The sequence below is a fragment of the Macrobrachium nipponense genome, chromosome 15, assembly GCF_015104395.2.
Source record: "Macrobrachium nipponense isolate FS-2020 chromosome 15, ASM1510439v2, whole genome shotgun sequence".
Taxonomy (NCBI): Eukaryota; Metazoa; Arthropoda; class Malacostraca; order Decapoda; family Palaemonidae; genus Macrobrachium; species Macrobrachium nipponense.
In genome coordinates, this window is record NC_087208.1 from 76,304,381 (window position 1) to 76,324,195 (window position 19,815).

The 19,815-nt window shown below is 47.0% G+C and overlaps 1 protein-coding gene across 1 annotated transcript in view; it reads left to right on the top strand.

Annotated features, from left to right (window-relative positions):
• The window catches only part of LOC135195075 (uncharacterized), a 32,903-nt gene extending 13,380 nt beyond the window's left edge, over window positions 1-19,523 (top strand). The window contains exon 2 of the mRNA XM_064221447.1: window positions 18,684-19,523. Within this exon, the coding sequence (XP_064077517.1) occupies window positions 18,717-19,151 (435 nt within the window). The 5' untranslated portion in view covers window positions 18,684-18,716 and the 3' untranslated portion in view covers window positions 19,152-19,523. The remainder of the gene's footprint in view (window positions 1-18,683) is intronic.
• Window positions 19,524-19,815: the final 292 nt, after the last annotated feature.

Below are 19,815 nucleotides of genomic sequence, written 5' to 3' on the forward strand. Positions count from 1 at the left end.
TTACCCGGGAATTGATCTTTCCCCCCTTTAAGTTCTATGAAGTGAATCGCAAGTGCAGTATTCTGTTTCATTTTCATATTACTTTTCACTGCTGTGCGGGGGTAGGGGAAGCGAAGGTCTGCCAGGAAGTCGTCGGAAAGCTCTCCCGCGACTCCCTTGGTATCCGATTCTTCGTCTTCTTTCCTGCCCCCCCGCTCAGCTTCCTCGTATTTTTGTTTTTTGGGGTCTTCCTTCCGTTCGGGGTGGGGCATGTCTCCCCCCCGTGCGTGAGGGAACCAACCCCTCTTACTAATCTGTCTGTGCTACGCAGGTGCTACATCCGTGGGAGACGACCTTGGACAGGTATGGGCCACTGCGGCTGCAGGGCGTGCCTAGCATCCACGATCTGCTGCAGCGTCTAGCGAGGTCTGGGGCGGTGACCTTGGAGTGGTCACTACAACCTTCACGGACGCTTATGCTGCTTCCCCCCGCTGGTTCATACACTCCCCATGCTGTGTCGGTGACGCCGTCTGCCGCTTCTAGGGCCGGTCGCCGCGTACCGAGGAGGGGTATGCCGCCACGCCTGTGTTTCTTCGTGTTGCCTGCCCCAGACTTCCGCTGTTCCAGCAGCTTCGCCCCTGGTGGAACCGGTCGCCAGTACCAGGTTCCCGCTGGCTGCCGATGATTCTACGAGGCGATGGCTGGGCCTGCCGTACCTGTCTCTGATGTGGTTCCCGCTACTGGCTTGGCTGTCCCTTCTGTGTTTACCGGAGCTGGTTGCTGTTCCTGTCGCTCCTGGTTCCTGCGCCTGTCTATGCTGGTCCTGCCCATGGTGTGTCTTCCCCAGTCCCAGGTCCTTCCGGACAGGTGCAGTCGGCCGTGTTGCTTCGGCAATAGGCCCGACTCCGGCCTGGATGGAGGACCTGACGACTGTCCTGCGTGAGCTGACGAAGAAGAGGAAGGTGTCATCTTCGTCTTCGTCTGTTGCTGCCTCTTCCCCTTCGACTTCTAAGGCCCATAAGCCGAAGAAGAAGAAGGCTGCCTCCCCCCCCTAAGAAGTCTCTTCGGGTTGAACTTCTAAGGGCCTGTCCCACCTCGGTGGGACGGGGGGGTCCTTCTGCTGGTCCTCCTGCTCCTTCTGGGAGCGGGGCCCGTCTCCCCTTTCCGTAAGGAAGAGATAGACGGGGACCAGAAGAGTATCGGTTAGCTCTGGTACTTCCTCGCCTGGTGCTAGCGGCATCGCCAGGTTCCGGCTCGGTCTCTCGTTCGCGGGAGATCCCGAGTGTACGCTCTCCCTCGGGAGACCGTGCAGCCAAAGTTTCGGCGCCAGAGTTCGCTCGGCGCCAAGACCACGGCACGGAGCAGAAGGCTGGCGAGAACCGCTTCAGGTGGTTACTCTCGCCAGGCCAGCGGCCGCTCTCGCAGCGACCAGCTGGTAACCCCGGGTTTTGGTATATTCCCCCTAAGAAGACTCCTTCGGGAACTTCGAAGGGCTCGTCACATCCGGTGTGTTCGCGGGGGGTTCTTCTGCTGGTCCTCCTGTTCCTTCGGGAACGGGGGCCCGAGTTCTCCCCCTTCGTGAGAAGAAGAAGAAGACGGGGACCAAGGTGTGCTGGCTACCGCTGGTACACCCTCGCCTGGTCTTGGCAGCTCTGCTGCTAAGCCAGGTACCGGCTCGGTTTCTCGTCCGCGAGAAGTTCTGAGTGTACGGTCTCCTTCGGGTGACCGTGCAGCCAAAGTTAAGACGCCTGAGTTCGCTCAGCGTCATGACCGAGGCACGGAGCAGAAGACTGTCGAGAGCCGCTCAGGTGACTCTCGCCAGGCCAGCGGCCGCTCTCGTAGCGACCAGCCGGTACCTCGGGTGGACGTGACGGTCTCTGACCGGCCACGGGTTGAGGCTGGGAAGGGGTCCCCCAGGTCCCCTCGACCGACGGTACCAGCCTCGGCTGGTACCAGCGGTTTGACGTGCCGCGAGGACGCTCACCGGTCTCACCGCGAAAGTGAGCTCTGCAGGTCACCTGACCGCCGCTCCCACAGGGACCGGGCGGATACTGTGACCAGCAGCAGCTCGTCTGACGCACGGGACCGGGGTCGACGTGCTCAGTCGAGCCGCTCGCCACAGGTGAGCGGCACGGCCAGGCCTGCAGATCGATCCCCACCGCGGGTTGGTGATCGGCTGCAGCCCCCCACGTACGCTGGTCCTGCCAGTGAGCGGGGGGGGAGCGTCAGGTCTGTCTCTCCACTACCTTCAACTTCCTCGGGCTACACCGGGAAGAGCGAGGTAGCTAGGAGTGATCGTGAGAGGTGCGCCGCTCACGATTCCCTTCACGACGCCGCACGTGCCACGTATGGTCTTAGGACCAACCAGGACGTACGCGCAAGTGATTGGAGGCGACAGTCAGAGGGGGGAGGGGGTAGCGTCAGTTCTGTCTCTCCGATACCTTCAACTTCCTCGGCATACGCCAGGAAGAGCGAGGTATATAGGAGTGATCGTGAGAGATGCGCCGCTCACGATCCCGTCACGACGCCGCACGTGCCAGGTATGGTCTTAGGACCAACCAGGACGTACGCGCAAGTGATTGGAGGCAACTGTCGGGGATCTGTTGCTGGTCCTTCTGCTGAAGGAGGAGGGTCCTGGGAGCTGCTCTTGTTGGAGGGACTGGACGGTCCTACTCCTCAAGGCGCTGTAACTTCCGAGATTCAGAGTAACTTTGCCCAGGTTATTGCACTGATTCGTCAGCACAACGACCTGGGGGAAGGATCGCCGCTCCCACCAGCAGAGCCCATGTCTCTGCTCGAGTCGTTTTGGGGCCCGAGAGGGAACCCAAACCGACGGTGGGTTTGCCGCGATCGGAGCTTGCCGATCCTGTCTTGAACCAGAGTCTCTCGTCTCCGGACAAGAAGGCTCTCTCAGTTCTGGCCGGTCGATCAAGCTACTTCCACCTCCTCTACTGCGACAGCGGCGTTTCTACGTGTCTTCGGACACCGTATTTAAATACTCCTTCGGTCCTCCTGAGAGGTTTCGACCTCGACGAGGACTGGAATGAGTCGGAGAACGGTATCGGCTCTCTCCTGTCAGGTGTCGATCAGCCCCACCCAGACGACGTTCACAGTGGCGGCAGACCCTTACCTACAGTGAGAGTTCGTAACCCTCCTCGGGGAAAACGTTTTCTCCTGACGATACGTTTTCCCAGACTCTGTTGCGGCGATGGCTGCTCCTACTCTTCTCCAACTGCTAGTTCCACTGGGAAGGCGAGCGAGTATCCAATTCCTCCCCCATTCCCTCTCTCCTTACGGCTACGAGGGAAAGGGGAGGGATCCTACAGAGATTTCTCTGTAGGATTCCACGTTGGGCACTGCGCTACCAGGGGGACCTTCGGTCCTACCTGACGTAAGCCCCGGTCGTTGAGGAGGGATCCTGCCCCATTCTCGATTTCTACGGGAATCGAGAGGACCACCAGCCGATATCGTTTGACGAATTCGGTGGGGGTTTCGCAGACTGCTTAGAATTCTACGGAATTTCTAGCGCATTCAGAGTGTTAGAGTTTCTTACGATCCCCAAACACTTAGGCGAGACCACGGTCCAAAGTGAGCGAGACGAGAATCCCCGATATGTTACACGATAATTGGGAACCTCGCCTATGCTCGAATTCCTGGAATTTCTAGCATTAGGAAGAAGACTGCTGCTGAAAGAAAGACTATCTCACAGTAGGCGACCAACCTGGAATAGAGAAGAACGGACGGGAATATCCAGTTTGGCTTGAACTATCGTCTTAGTATTCTGTTCACCATTGAAGCTTTCCTTCGAGGAAGACTTCTTCACTCTCTTTGATAGAGACCGAAGGTGGTCGATCTCCAATCCTTATTTTGTTTTCTTGAAGGAAAGAATTTAGGATGGAGATCGTTGTTCAGAATCCTACAAATATACTACGTATATTAACCTCGCGACATGATTCTGCTAAGCAGTTGAATGGTCCGAGGGGTAGGCGCATATCCTGGTTATTCTACGGATTGCGACTTAGACGAAAAGTATTCTAATTGAACTGCAACTCGGGTTGCCTGCAACCTCCCAGGAGTTTCCAGTTTCAATTTTATATACTTATGGTGTTGTCACAACAACACCATTTAAGCTTTTATATTTACCGAAATTCGTTTCGCATAAATATAATTGCTCGAGCATATCTTTTTATGCTCGGTGGTTCTAGCCGAACGCATTCCTTCGTGGAAAGGATTACTTGGCAACTCAGGATGACGAGTCAGCGACAGCTACTGCGTATTGAATTGCCCGAGGCATTTCAGTACCAGCTGCCGCTTTGAGATGGACGGTTGGTTAAGTCTTTCTCACCTGCTTTGATTGAATACCAACCGTATCTCTGCCCAACAATCACGGACTTAAGTCTCTGATTAACGGGGATTCTCGCATACATGAATGACCATCTACTGCTGTGACGCTAGTATTCATCGTCTTCGGTATTGCGAGAATTTTAAACAGAGATATCTTTTCGACTCTCATCTTTCTGTTTACCGCACGGTAACAGAATTCTGTAATAGTCTCTTGCTGCATCGTATATCGATAATGCGAATGATTTTTGCGGAATCTGAGTTTGTCCTCAAAATATCTTGTATTCGGAGGTGTGCAATTGTTCATTGTTCACCCCGGATTAGCAGATGTATTGAAAGACATCGCCTACTCCCACACCTGCCAGCTCTACTTCCAAACGTTCAGCCCATGAGAAGCAGTTCTTCAGGCGACTCTCCCCTGTGTTTCATTACTGAAGAACGCCCCGCTTTCATTGCACAACGGACAGCAATGAAATGGCGGTTAGCGTTTTCAGTCATTTGTAAGCACAGGTTTAGAATCTTGAGATTTCTTCTCTCGATTCAGCTAGAAGACGTAAGTTGCATTCATTGCCTACCTTCGTCTTCAACGTCACATAGTGTTGTTTCTCCTTAAGCTGAGATTCAACGTCTATGAGATTTTCTTGCCATCAGGACCTCGGTCTTTTGAAGGCAATTGACTTTCGCCTTTTGAGCTTATGCATTAAGAGAATCATCGCCGCGCCGTCCGGCATCGGTGACTAACAAATATTTTATTTGTTTAGTCTCTCAGCATAACTCTTTAAAGGGCGAAGGTCACGTGACTTACCCGGATGCTTGGACAACTTGCCTCTACTGATTCCGAACCAGTCAGTCGGCAGCTGTCAGAGCGCCCGAGTCAGTTACGAACTATGCTGTGGACTTAGTTCGGTTGTTCCAGAGCAATCATTACTTCGTCTTAATAGCTTGTCAGTATGAGTACTGTACATAACCAAAGTCGAGAAGAGGGATAGGTCATATGACTATCCCCTTCTTTTCGTCTTAGGTAACTGCATGACTTCTCTCGAGAAGTCAAGCACAAAGGGATGGGGATTTGTGACGCTCGATTTCGTACCGATCTTCGTAGCGAAGACTCAGAACCCTTCGGTAACTGACGATTGGTTCGAGTCCTTCACAATACCCTCCCTAATGGACTTCACCGCCTCCGATACAAAGGCTATGCTGCTTTGTCCTGTGAAGGCGCGACGGAGCTGTCTGAAGAAACTCGACACCCAGGATGAGTGTGGACGCCTCTTCATCATTCTCTCGCGTTCCGCAAGAACTTCTCCGTGGCGCAGGTAATGAAGGCAGGCGCCTGGTCCAACCGGACCGCATGCACCTCCTTCTACCTTCGGGATATTGCCCACAGTTCCTTGGATCTTTTTCCTTGGGAACCGTGGTGGTTGCTCAACACGTTGTGTAGTTAACCCAGACCCTCGCAGGCTGAACAGCATCGAGTCCTGGTGTGACCGTAAGAATGGATGAGGAATGAGAGTGTGACTGGCTCCTCTTCCCATCTTTTTCTTCCCTCTACCTCTGGGTAGAGGGACACGGTCGTCACCCTGCTGGGTAAGGACGAGATGCAGGTGAGCTACTCAATAGAGCACCATCCTATCCCTTTCAGTAGGGATAGGAGTAATATCCACCACTTCCTCCAACAAGGGGGGGGGAGGAAGTGGATGCCAATTTGAGACAAACCCATCATTTTATGATTGTCTCTTGCAAACAGGAACAAGTTCTTGCTTGCTGGTACGAAGAGATACACTTGCCTCTCTCTTAGTACTTGGCCCAGAGGTCTGACCATTGATCCTGCGGTGCACACCCCGATCAATCGGACAGAGGTTTGGATCCCTCCCTTGCTCTTACGACCAGGGAGGCACTCCAGGGTTGGACGAACACCAGTCTGTTCACCAAAAAGACTCAGATTCCTCCCACCAAGAAGTGAGTCTTCCTATTGTTAAAGGACCGAGGGTTTGTATTACGTATCGGAACAAATGACAATTTGTCGAAAATTGCATTTTTCCTAACTATACAAACCTGAGGTCCTTTACATATAGTCCCACCTCATGCCACCCCTCACTCTGCAACTTTTTGCATGGGCCTAAAGCAAAAGTGATTCTTCACCGCGCGCACGATCGGACAAGCAGTTAACTACCGTTCTCCCCTTGTTCGAAGCTTACGACCGTCCCAGCTGCCGCTAGTTACCTTCCTATTGTTAAAGGACCTCAGGTTTGTATAGTTAGGAAAAATGCAATTTTCGACAAATTGTCATATTGAGCAGCCTACCTGCAGAGTCTGCTCATTTAACTAAGATGGTTCTTGCAATTTCAGCAAGGAAGCCTCTCAAAGAAGTGGAAAAATGGATGTCAGAGAAGAGAGAATTGGGTATATTTAATTTCAGTTATCCACGATCTCGTCTTTTGAAGGAAGGTTTTCAAACTACTTTGCAGGAGAAGTTCCGTCCTTGGGTGTGGCTGCCTCCTCCCAAGGGGACTTCTCCAGCTTCAAAGATTCGGCCTGGAAGTTAGCCTTTTCTGCGGCCAAGACCATGTTCCTGTCAGCTGAGCTAGATCATTTTCTCGAGAACCTTTTAAAAGTCTTCAAAATTGTGAATTTCTTTGACTGGATGATAGGCTCTCTTGCTTACAAAATCCAGAAATATCCTGATTTGCCAGCTGACTTTTCATTGGATTTCCTTAATGTACTTTTATGTGCTGATAAAGGAGTCAGAGATGGCTCTACTGGGGAACTGGTCGCCCTCGACATCATGGGGGTATTAAAGAAGAGGGAATACAGTGGACCCCCGTATTGGCATTCTCCGGATTCGCGAACTCACACATTCACGGATTTCTCTTGGGAACATTTCCCTGCATTATTAGTGGAAAATTCGCCTATTCGCAGTATTTTTCTATGAGAAATATTCACACATTCCTCCTCCTCCTCCTCTTTTTTTTTTTTTTTTTTTTTGTATGAAAATTTTTAGTGGGTTTTTCTTGAAATTTAACTAACAAAAAGGCGGTTTCATACAATCAACTTACCTGTCAGATATATACATAGCTAAGACTCCGTCGTCCCCGACAGAAATTCAAATTTCGCGGCACACACTGCAGGTAGGTCAGGTGATCTACCGTCCTGCCCTGGGTGGCAGGATTAGGAACCATTCCCGTTTTCTATTCATATTTTTTCTGTCCTTGGAATGTAAACAACGTTTGCAGTTCCTCCTGACTTGATTTTTGGATTTCATCGCCATCGATCTTCTGGGCTATCTTTTGCAGGAAGTACTGGATCTTTGGTTCGGCATACGCATATTATTTTGTTTTAATAACTTTGGCTTCGAAAATTTCGAAGAATTGTTTACGTGTAACTACCGAACTTTTCGGTAGACACTCACATAGTTTGCAAGAAGGAAAATTTTAATATTTATTCATAATAACGTGTAGTAAATGTTAGAATTGATTGAGCTAACTTCCTTCTTGAGGAAGTCAGGAATAGAATTAGTTACGCTTCCTTTAGAAGTTTTTATAGCTCTCGTACTAACGAGCAGTTAGAGCATTAACAATACTAGTAGTGTTGTATCCTCATCTCCTTCTTACTTCACAGAATCTTCAAATTCATATTGCAATTTGAAGACAAAGGAATGTAGCTCAAAATACGAGCTATTGAAATGTAAGAAGTGATTTTAGTGTTAGTGCAGTGGAGGGTGCGTTCTCATCGGCTCTGTTTCGCTCCCAGGCCTAGACCTCTTCCAAGCTCACATACCCAGAGGAGAAGGAAAGTCGAAAGCCTTACGGAGGTTATGGAGAATCCCCACCGATCAGGCGTCCCCTCGGCAGGATCTGTACAACGTCCCAGACTGCCAAGTTCGCCATTGGAAAGGCGTCCTAATTAGTAGAGGGTGCGTCCGATCAGCTCTGTCTCGCTCTCAGGCCTAGACCTCTTCCAAGCTCACAAGCCCAGAGGAGAAGGAAAGTCGAAAGCCGTACGGAGGTTATGGAGAATCCCCACCGATCGGGCGTTCCCTCGGCAGGATCTGTAAAACGTCCCAGACTGCCAGGGATAGCCATTGGAAAGGCATCCTTTAAAAAAGTGCGTCTCTTCTTCCGTTTCTTCATCTTACATCTGAAAAGACGAAGAATGTACATGTTTGGAGTTCGGACGATCTGGCTCGTTCTCTGAAAACTAAGAGAACACTGAGCGAGAGGCTGAGAGCCAGCCAGCAAGCTAGCGCGAGCCACGTTCCAACAGCCAGCAGCGAGCCGCGCTCCAACAGACTAGCGCGAGCCTCGTTCATACAGACTAGCGCGAGCCTCGTTCATACAGATAAACGCGAGCCGCGTTCCAGCAACTGAGCGCGAGCCGCGTTCCAGAACTTTTTTTCTTGGCGCGAGGCGCCTTCAAAGAGAAAACAGACGGCTAGACTGAGGAGCCTTATAGTAGAGTGGCAATCAGAAGGATGCTTCCATTGAACGTTTACTGGCAAGAGGCTCGTATAACAAGACTAGAGGCGCTCGGATCTATCAGGGCGCACGGGACCTTCCACGCAAGTGGAACGCTCCAGGAGCGAGTCTCCTTTCTAGCGTGCGGAACATTCCAGGCGCGCGGAACTATCCTGATGCCAGGCGCTAGGCGCAAGGATCCAGACGCCAGGCGTCAGAATATTCCAAAATCTTCATTTGAGAGAGAGGTCAGTCGTGAGACTCCTCTTTGAGTTTTTTTTTTTTTTTTTAACTTGAGCAACTTTCCCCTGGCAAGTGTGCAATATGTCGCACAGGCGGCCGTTGCTTTTGTCAGAAGGATTCTGATACTAAGAGAAGCCCCTTTTCATTATTCAGAAGACTCCTGTGTTAGGCAGTTCCTCTCAATGCGGACTCTCTCCTTCATCCATGCTCTTTCCTCGTTTTGAGGAGGCAAGAGCTTTGGGAGTTTTTCTTAATAAGAATCTCATTGACGTTTGGGTATGATGGCGGATAGGAAATATCTACTTCCTTCCGTAAACCCTAGTGATGAACAGGAATTCTGTCTCTTCCGCGATTTATGAGGAAATCACGAAGATTTAAAGAGTTCCTGGATTAACTTCCTTCCTTAAGGATATATATATATACTCTTTCTATCGTTCTATTAACGAAAAGAACGAAGATAGTAGAAGGTAGTAGAGTATCTGCTGGATGAGAATACGATACTGTCAAATCATAAACACATACCGTAGTTACTTCTTTGCTGTATAACTCAATTACCAGTATCCTTCTACGACTTTCCTAGGAAGGACTACGCTTAAAGGGATTGTTAAGACAACACCTACTTAGCTTCTAGATTTATCGAAGTCTTGTTTCGCCTAAATATGCTTTAATAAGAAATTCCTGAAGTTCGATAATAATTTTATAAGATTCCTTTATTAAAGGGAGTAGCTGGCAACTCTGGAAGAGTAAGGCCAGACAGCTAACGAGACTGCTTTCGCTGAGAGCCTGAGACCAAAGCAGTTCCATGTAGGTGTCAGTCATGAGCGGTCGGGCTTCTCTCTCTCTCCTGCGGGATGGAATAACTATCCGTATCTCTCCCCTACAATCGCGGTCTTAACCTCGGATTGAGGGGATAGTTAAGCTAACATAAATAAAATATTGTATGCCTTTTGCTAAGAAGCTTTCAATAAGAGAGATAGTACAACCTTTCAATGCTGTTTACCGTTGGTAACATTAGTAAAGGATTCTATCGCAGCAGAACATTATATTATATAATACTCTCAGGCTTACGAAAGCATAGCTTATTAGAGTACCTGCTCAGAAGATGGATGAGTCGGATGGGAAACATTCTCTTTGTGGCAAAACTTGTTTCCCTGAATGGACTATACTACGTATATAAAGTTTTTTCCTACTAAGAACGGAATTAACATGTGGAAGGATGTCGGGTACCATAAAGGCACAGGTGTTCTGGCACATAACCTAAAAAGAATTAGAAGGAAGCGCCAGCCTGGCACATAGCGCTAGAAGCGCCAACCTGGCGCAATGCGCCAGAAGCGCCAGCCTGGCGCAGTGAGCCAAGAGCACCATCCAAGATTTTCTCGTTTTAGCGAGTTATTAACCTAAGAGTCCAGTAGCCTCTCGGACACCAGGCTCGGTAACGGCAAGATTCGTTCCTGATTTCGTTACCCATTTAATCACTTAGGCCAATTCCACGACTCTCTCATATCGCAAAGAGCATCGAGAATCTCTTTTTTCGCTCCTGTTCGCGTTAACAAAGAGAACCTTCTCGATCGACGATAATAACTGTTAACATGTTTAACATTTATTGGAAAGAGTTGTGAGAACCTGCGGTAAGTCTTCTTCATAGATCTCTTAGTAAGGTAGAAGACGAACAGGCTTCCTATAGACTGTTTCCTTTCCCTCGAACCAAGAGAGGTAGCAATATACGCCATCTTTATTTTTTTTAGAAAGGGGAATAAACTTTAGTCTTTTTTCCCCTAAATATAAATTATTTGCAGAATTTAAGATAAAGGGCGTCAAAGAAAGAGAAGATAATACTTTATGCCTCATTTTGGCCTTAGAGAGGTTGGATTCACAGAGGTCACGTTCTTCTCACAGCATGTTTTGGAAGTCTTTTCCAAGACAGTCTGAATATTCTATCAGCATCTATTATAAATGGACCTTAACAACCTCTCCACTCTGAGTCTGTCTGCGTGCAGACTGACCAGAAGTGGACATGAATGAGAGGATTTTTCAAGGTAAATGACAATAGTCATAGACAAGATATAGAATTGCTGCAGATCGGGCTAGAGGGAATGAGGAAACTGTCCTCTTCCGATACCTCTGTGAACCACATAGCGGTTTTTTTCTTCCCTTTCAGAGGGAAGAATCACCTTTGTACAGTGGACCCCCCGTATTCGCGTTCTCCAGATTCGCGGACTCACACATTCGCGGATTTCTCTCAGGAACGTTTCCCTGCATTATTCGCGGAAAATTCGCGCATTTGCGGTATTTTTCTATGATAAATATCCACAAATTCCTGGCTTTTTTTGATGAATTTCATCATAAAATGCACTTTTTGTGATAAAACTATTAAAAAAACCATGTAGGAAAATTTTTAGTGGGTTTTTCTTGAGTTTTAACTGACAAAATAGGCTGTTTTTAGCATTTTTATAGGGGTTCCAAACATTCGCGGATTCTAACTATTCACGGGGGGGTGTGGTACGTATCCCCCGCGAATACGGGGGGACCACTGTATATATCTGCTATCAAAGAACGTAGTAAAAGGCTATACTCTGTCTCTATAAAGGGATTGGGGATAGCAGAGGATTAAGATCTTCAGGATCTTATACGATACCTCAATATGACAAGAGTAGAATATCATGTACTTATAATGGGATCTTTTTTTTTTTTGTGGCCACAGATTCTATGTTCCGACAAGATGGAACTGCTCCTCATCAAACTTCTTTGAGAAATTTTTATGAGGGAATTCTTTGTTTCTCTTGGTCCCAAACGATCAAGAAGACAAGTGAATTTTTTTAGCATTGGAATCTCGCATCAGATTCTATGGAGATTAGGCAATGGGTTCTTGCCAGCATAGTATGTCTGGAAAAAGAACTAAAACCCCCTATTCCTGATTCAATGTTTTCAGATAGAGGTTTCGTTGTCCAGGCAGGGTACTTACGTTTTCATCTACAGTAGAATGGTTAAAACGTTTGCCTACAGTCTGGAATGCGATGACGGCTCGAAATGCTTCCCAGAAGGTGTTCAGAGGGATACAATAAAGAGCTAGAAGTCAGGAGTACTCCCAATTTCAGTTGGAGTCTCCTTCGACTTCCAAGCTTCTTCCCTTCCTTCGGACAAGGATAGGGAAGATTCTGCAACGAGAAGGCCCTTCAACAGGTAAGAAGAGATCTCGTGAGCAAGGGAAGTACTCAAGAAGGATCCTCCTCGGAGGAAGACTCTTATCTCTCATACTGTTAGATATCCTATCGTATACTGGATGTAGCTGACTACAATCACCTCCCCTTGCCGGAGAGGCCAAAGCTCAAAGTGGAAGAATTTCTTCCACCCTTCTCCAGTCTTGTGATATACTATTGTGGATGTTCAGGACTTTCGGACAATGTAGCGCCAACCAGGAGCCTTATGCTAAAACAGGCGTAAAAAACGCCAGAGGCAGACAGCCCCAAGAACACTGTCATTGTCTGATGAGGAGAAAGACCGGGCCTACAACCTGACACAGATGCGCTAGATGCGAATATATAGGACGGATAAGAGTGTCCGATGTGGACATTGCCAGACATCCTCGAGAGACTACCAAGCTCGAAGCTCCGGCAAGTGGGGAGGAGCCAACCAGGCGCGAGGCGCCAGGCAGGCGCGAGGCCCCAGGCAGGAGCGAGGCGCCAGGCAGGCGCGAGGCCCCAGGCAGCCGCGAAGCTCCAGGCAGGCGCGAGGCCCCAGGCAGGCACAAAGCGCCAACCTGGCGCGAGGCGCCAGCCAGGCGCGAGGTGCCAGCCAGGCTCTAGGCGCAAATCTCCAGCTAAGGCGCGAGGCGTCAACCAGATGCGAGGCGCCAGTCAAGCGAAAGGTACCAGACAAGCGCTAGGCTCCAACCAAGAGCGAAGCACCAGCCAGGCGCGAGGTTCCTGCCAGGCTTCAGGCTTCAGACGGGAGAGATCCATTTCAAGAAAGCCCTGGTCTTCTTTGAAACATGGAGATCTCCTAAGCACTTCATAAGTGACTTGATTCCTTCAAACAGCTGAGAATTAAAAGCGCAGGAAGTGCGCGCTTTTGCAAATTCTTGTTCTTTACATAACAATATGTCATATAAGACATATTAGCTGTGTTGTACGGTAGAGGCAACTGTGTGTTGACTTCTCATTACACAAAGGATGTCAAGTTAACCTACGAGAGATCCTTCTCTTTTGGTTTATACGTTTCTGCGGATACGTTACTGGGATAAGGAGCCGACACTGATCCTTAACTTTGAGTTAAAGTTTTTTAACTTAGTGAAATTATTGGGGTTTTTGAAAGGAGTGTGGGGATAACTCTTTTCAATTTGAGCGCGAACCCTTGTGTTAGGATCAGGTGATCGGGATCGGTGTTGCGCTCCTTCATAAGGTGTATTGTCATAGAAGTGGTCCAGTACCCATTGACAAAGTCCTTTCAGGCTCTGCTGAGTAAGCGGTTCATACCCCATCGGCAGACCCACAAGAACTCTTAGCCATAGATCACATATCTCGCTAAAGTCTTGAGGTGATGCAGACTACCGGGCAACAGCCACAAAGTCTACCACCTATCAGATAGGAACCAAGGTTTATTTATACCTACAACAGATGTTGTTTACCTGTCTATTACATGTTAGCTGTCTCTTACTCTCCACCAAAGGGTGTCAATCAGCTATGTATATATCTGACAGGTAAGTTGATTGTATGAAAATGATATTGTTATAATACAATAAAGTTTCATACATACGTACTTACCTGGCAGATATATACGATTAATGGCCCACCCAGCCTCCCCGCAGGAGACAGGTGGAAGAGAAAAAATATGAATAGAAAACGGGAATGGTTCCTAATCCTGCCACCCAGGGCAGGACGGTAGATCACCTGACCTACCTGCAGCGTGTGCCGCAAAATTTGAATTTCTGTCGGGGACGACGGAGTCTTAGCTATGTATATATCTGCCAGGTAAGTATGTATGAAACTTTATTGTATTATAACAATATCATTTTTAAGCATTTTTATAAGGGTTCCAACTATTCGTGTGTTCTAACTATTCATGGGTGGCTCTGGAACACATCCCCGCGAATACGGGGGGACCACTGTAATTGGTATACTACACTGAAATGCCTTGGACAAGGTTCTCTCCTTCCCATTGCCTAGCAAGAGATTTAGGGAGTTGGAGCGACCTTCCTGCAGTTTTTGAGACTTGAAAGTTTTTAGCCAGAGTGTCCTGAGGTAGCGCCCTAGCGTTCTTCCTTTTTCAAATGTTCCACTTCGTCTCAGGAGTGCCCAATAGTGTCTTAGAGTCATTTGGCACCCGAGTGCCCAGTAGCCCTGGACATCAATTAGCACCCAAGGGTGCCCAACTCTTTTGAGTATTGTTTAATCCACCTGTATACAAGTCAGTGCATACAGTGGAGAGTGTTCCATGTAGTAATGCTTTACCTATGGTTCTGTCCTAGTAGTATTCAGCAACGATTTTGACTCTAGCTGTCAATCATCAGACACCAGACATTCCACCACCTACAACAGATCTTTCACTACAGCGTCTGTTGGCGGACATTCTTAACATTTTCAAGAAAGGCTCTGCCCCTAGTCAGGAACCTGAAAGACCACTTCTTTCTCCTGTATCTTCGAAGGGGGACAAAAGAGGTCAAGGAACAAGACTTTCCACTCACGGCTCATGCAGAATTGTTGCAGTATCTGCTGCATGATTTCCTGAGTTTTAACTCTCCTGCAGTCCCAGCTTTGATGTTCTTTTTGACAGATGAACCAGCACAAGAAAGATTACCCAGAATGGTTCTCTACTCTTTGGTGAGCAAGGCTCTCGATGAACCGGATAGTTAGCTTGCCGTAAAATGAGACTTAGGGAAGTCTTTGTTCAGCTACAGTGGTCCCCCCGTATTTGCGGGGGATGTCTACCAGACCCCCCCCCCCCCCCCCCCCACAAATAGTTGGAATCCCTATAATATAAAAATGCTTAAAACCTATTTTGTTAGTTAAAACTCAAGAAAACCCCATTTAAAATTTGTATACCTGATTTTTTTAATAGTTTTATTTAAAAAAGTGCATTTTATGATGAAATTGATAAAAAAAAGTAATTTATGGATATTTCCCATAGAGAAATACTGCAAATTTTCCACGAATAATGCGGGGAAATGTTCCAGAGAGAAGTCCTCGAATGTTAGAGTCCACGAATCCGGAGAATATGAATAAGGGGGTCCACTGTATCTCCCTTTGCATTTAGCCCGGTAGAGGTATTTGGCATACAAAACTGGGGAAGCTCCGTCCTTGGGAGTGGCTGCCTCCTCCCAAGGAGACTTCTCTGGGCTGATTTGTCTTTTCATAAAGATCAGCTTTCAACGTGGCGAAAGTTACACATTCATCCCTACATACGTAGATCGATCAGCTCAAAACCTCTTAAGATTTTTGGGGTCTGAGTTCCATGGAGTGGTCAGTAGGTGCTTTAAACGGGAAAATGAACTGCACCCTTCTCCCAAAGATATTGCTTTGGTCTGGCGTAATGCTCTGTTTTGCACAGATAAAGGCATTAGAAATGCGACCCAGCGGTTCCGTTCTCACTGGGGTGCTGATGAGCGAAAACTGCCATTAACCGAAACTTTGTGATTCATGGCACCAATATCCGATGAATGGCACCTCTGTTAGGTATGTCACGGCGCCATAACTCCATTATTGGCACCTTATGATGCTGATAACCAGAACTTGGCACATTATGGCACCCTAAATCGCCAATATTATGGGGCTAGGGAAGCTTCCTAAAACCCTATCGCAAATTGACCAAGTCCAACTGCCTTATTATAGGCTTGCTTAAGAAAGTACCTGCTGCAGCCAAGACTGCTAATGATTAGTCCCTGGTGCCTGACTCCTCCAACAAATAGGAGTCAGACCAAGAGCCTGCCCCTCCTTTGACGTCTATTTTGTTCTTCTCCAGTATTTCCTGGTCATCTTTCCATACTTTTTTGATCCGGCTGACCCCTGTCTCTGTCTCGCTTACCTCAACCTTCCTGATGAGGAGCCAACCAGATGTGAGTGCCCAGCTCCCCAAGATGGTTCTTTCCGCCTCTTTGAAGAAAGCTCTCAAAGAGGTTGGAGATTGGCTCTCTGCAAAGAGAGAGCAAGGTAAGGTCTCCTTTGCTATTACCTTTCTTATGCCACCAGGGAAGCTCCTTCTTTGGAAGTTGCTGCCACCTCCCAGGGAGACTTCTCTGGTCTCATCAGTTCTTCCTGTCATTCAGCTCTTTGGCGAAAATAATGTTCTTGTCGGTGGAATTTAACCACCGCGTCAAGAACGTTTTCAAGCTGTTCGAGGTTTTCAGTTATCTAGATTGGTCAGTTGGAGACCTTGCCAAGAGGATTGAGGACTGCCTTCAGACAGTCTGCAAATTTCTCTCCCTCTCATCTTGCTTAGCTAATAAATGGATGAACCCTTTGGGGACTCATGCTTCCATCGAGCAGTTCTTCAAGATGGGCAGACTTCATAAAAGAGTCCTGCAATTCTTCCTCATAGTCAGCTGGGACAGGAGAACACAACCAGACACATTTATGTTTCACATCACACGACAAATCAAGTTGGACCTGGCCTAGACTTTTACTCAGATGCCTCTGATCTAGGTTGGGGAGCCCTGTGGTCCCCAAAACAAAAGAACCTTCACATCAATGTCAAGGAGTTGAAGACAATCCACTTAGGCCTCCAGTCCTCTTGGTCATGACCTTCAACAAAACAGTGATAGTCCATGCAGACATCACCACTGTTCTGTCTTACATTCAAAGGCAAGGGGCTCTCACTCACTCCTTCTCCCTCTGCGAGGTGGCAAAGGACCTCCTTCTTTGGGCAGATCAGAATCTTGTAACGCTTGTCACTCAATTCATTCCAGGAAAAATGAATGGGCTGGTGGACGAACCGAGCCTTCACAAGCAGGTTCTTCCCACAGAGTGGACCTTGGACCCCCTGGTCTGCATCAACCTTTGGGAGTCATGGGGCAGACCAATCTTAGACCTCTTTACCACATCGAGGAATCATAGTCTTTCTCTCTTCTGTTCCCCAGCCCTGGATCCTCTGGCATGGGCGACAGATGCCATGCTTCTGAATTGGTCGAGCCTGGATCTCTATGCCTTCTCACCCTTCAGTATGGTCAGGAAAGTACCAAACAAGTTCCAGTCACATCACAACGTGACGATGACTCTTGTAGCCCCATTCTGGCCTTCTGGACCTTCTACAGCTGTTAGAAGCCTTTCTGAGGCTCCTTCCCCAAAGACAAGAGCCCCACTTCAAGAGATACCACCAAGGGTTGTCCGCTCTTGCCCTGACAGGTTTCAGACTGTCCAGAGGCTTGTCAGAGCGAAGGGATTTTCAAGACCAGCTGCACAGGCTATTGCAAGTTTTGGACATGAGTCTTTAGAGGGTATAGAGCCATGCTGGTTCTGTTTTAAAACATAGAGGTCTGGATCTGTCATCAAACCAAGATCTTAATGACCTCAGCAATTCTTTTGACACCTCCAGACGGAGAAAGGTCGACTCGGTCTCTTGGAATCTTGACATGCCACTGAAGTGGCTAACTGACCCTTTTTTCTAAACCCTCCATTCCACATCTCTAAGGGATCTCACTCAAAAGGTTCTCTTCCTTGTTGCTTTGGCTATTGCCAAGCATGTCAGTGAGCTTCAGGTCATCAATAAGAGGGTAGGATTCACTCAAGGAGATGCAGTCTGCTCCTTGCCCTGGCCCCATTTTTTCCCCATTAAGAGTTTAATGGAAATCCTTGGCCTGGAAGAAGAAAAGGGTTCTTTGCCTTGTTAAAGCAGGACTGAGAAGATCAGAGGACCATCCAGCAACACTGGTTCTTTGTTGAGAATCCTTTCTTAACTCTTTGTAGGAATGCATTGTCGTTCTTAAGGAATCTGATTTCTTAGGCACATTTTCGGATTAAAGAAGACTACTACTTGCCTTCTTTCAAGGTAAAAGTTTACAACATCCGAGCGGTCACTACCTCATTCGCCTTCAGACACAATATGGCCCTCTTTTCCATATTGCAGTCGACTTATTTGAAGTGTAAATTGATTTTCGTGTCACATTATTTAAAACGTGGAAACAGTGTTCAAGAATTGCAGTACCATGTGGCCTTGATCCGTGGCTGGCATGGTATTGTGAGAAGAAGCATAGGAAACACTTTCCCCCGTCATGATGTAGGGTATCGAGTCTTGGGGGAGTCTGGGACTACTATGTACCTGGAGTATCCTCCAGTGTTAGTGGATGGGTTGTGGGTTTTATTTTAGTGTAGGGGACAGCATTGTCTGGTTGTTTTATTCTGGTACTGTGCCCCGGGCAAGGGCATCTTGTTAGCTTTGCTAACCATCGGGCTTATCCTTAGCTGCAAAATTTTCCACCAAAAAAGAGGTGACCCTTGGGTATACCACCACGCCACTACAGGATAGTGTAATATGAGCACCAACCAGAGGCAATATTTACTTGCAGTAGCTCTCTTACTGATAACTAGGGACTGCCTGTAGATATGAAACTTAATTTTATTATGAAAATAACAATTTAAAAACTGAAAGATTTTTTGCTTGTTTACATATTTATTGACCATACTATTGCCTTTGATCAAATATATCCAGGAAGTTTTGTTTTAAAACCATCTCTCTCTGCAGGAACTTGTGTATCCAAGAATATAGTATACAGTAATGAAGCGTTTAAGAGAACAGACACCTGAAGAGGAACCTCTTTCTAAACGAATAAACAATCTTCATCTAGATGGATCGTCAGTCAGTTTGTCTTCCTCTGTCGCTTCTCAAAATCTTCCCATGAATAATCCACTCCTAGAGAACAACATGAATTGCCTGCAAGAAAGATTACGAAGTGCAGCAGTAGCAGGGGTACCAGTTCCAGGTGTCCTCAATAGTACATCAAATGGACTGTTGAATGGTGTTTCTCATATACAAAATGGCATTGACAGAATTGCTAGTGAACTCATAGCAAGAAGAGAGATGCCAGAATCATTAAACCTTTTATACCCTAACATAAACCCTACCTCAAATGACGCTTATTTTGGATTTAACAAAGTATTACACGATCTTCACATTGAGAGGTTAAAAAGGTTAGGGAAAATACCAATTTAAGGTAGCAGTTCATGTATAGTGAAGTGAATCTCATAGCTTGCATTGTTTTGTCATTCATTCATCCTGCTTTTGTTTGTTGTTTTAGCTTTTACTCCATTAAGTCTGTGATAATTGCATGGCTTACCATGGACTTCCGTTTAATCCAATAAGAGAAAAGCAGTGGGATTTTCTTCTATTTTTAAATACCTTCTACTTTTTGTGATAATGAAAAATCCCTTGTCTTTCCATACTTGTAATGTTCAGTGTATGTGAATGATATTGGATATGTAATGTCTGTAATGTTGATTATCGTGGTATACTACAGTATTTATTTTTAATGTGTGTTAACAGAAGCATCGACCTTGTATGTAATAGAACAGTTATAAATTTTAACTTACTTTTTCTTTATATCCACCAGTATTTTTTTTCAACCGATGTAATTGTTGCTTTATCTTACAGGATAACAAACCTCCACCTTTCGTGTATGAGTATTCCTAAGTGCAAACTGGAGTTGGTGGTTGAAACTTGTAAAATGGTAGTTAATTGGTGGTAGGTGGATGAGTATGGAATACGCCACACCTGCCATCATCAAGCCCTCTTGCTTCAGCCACAGTAAAGTTGACATTTTGCTGTGCTCTTGACTAACCATCTAGTTGAAATTTCTTTTTTATTTATAGCTTTATAT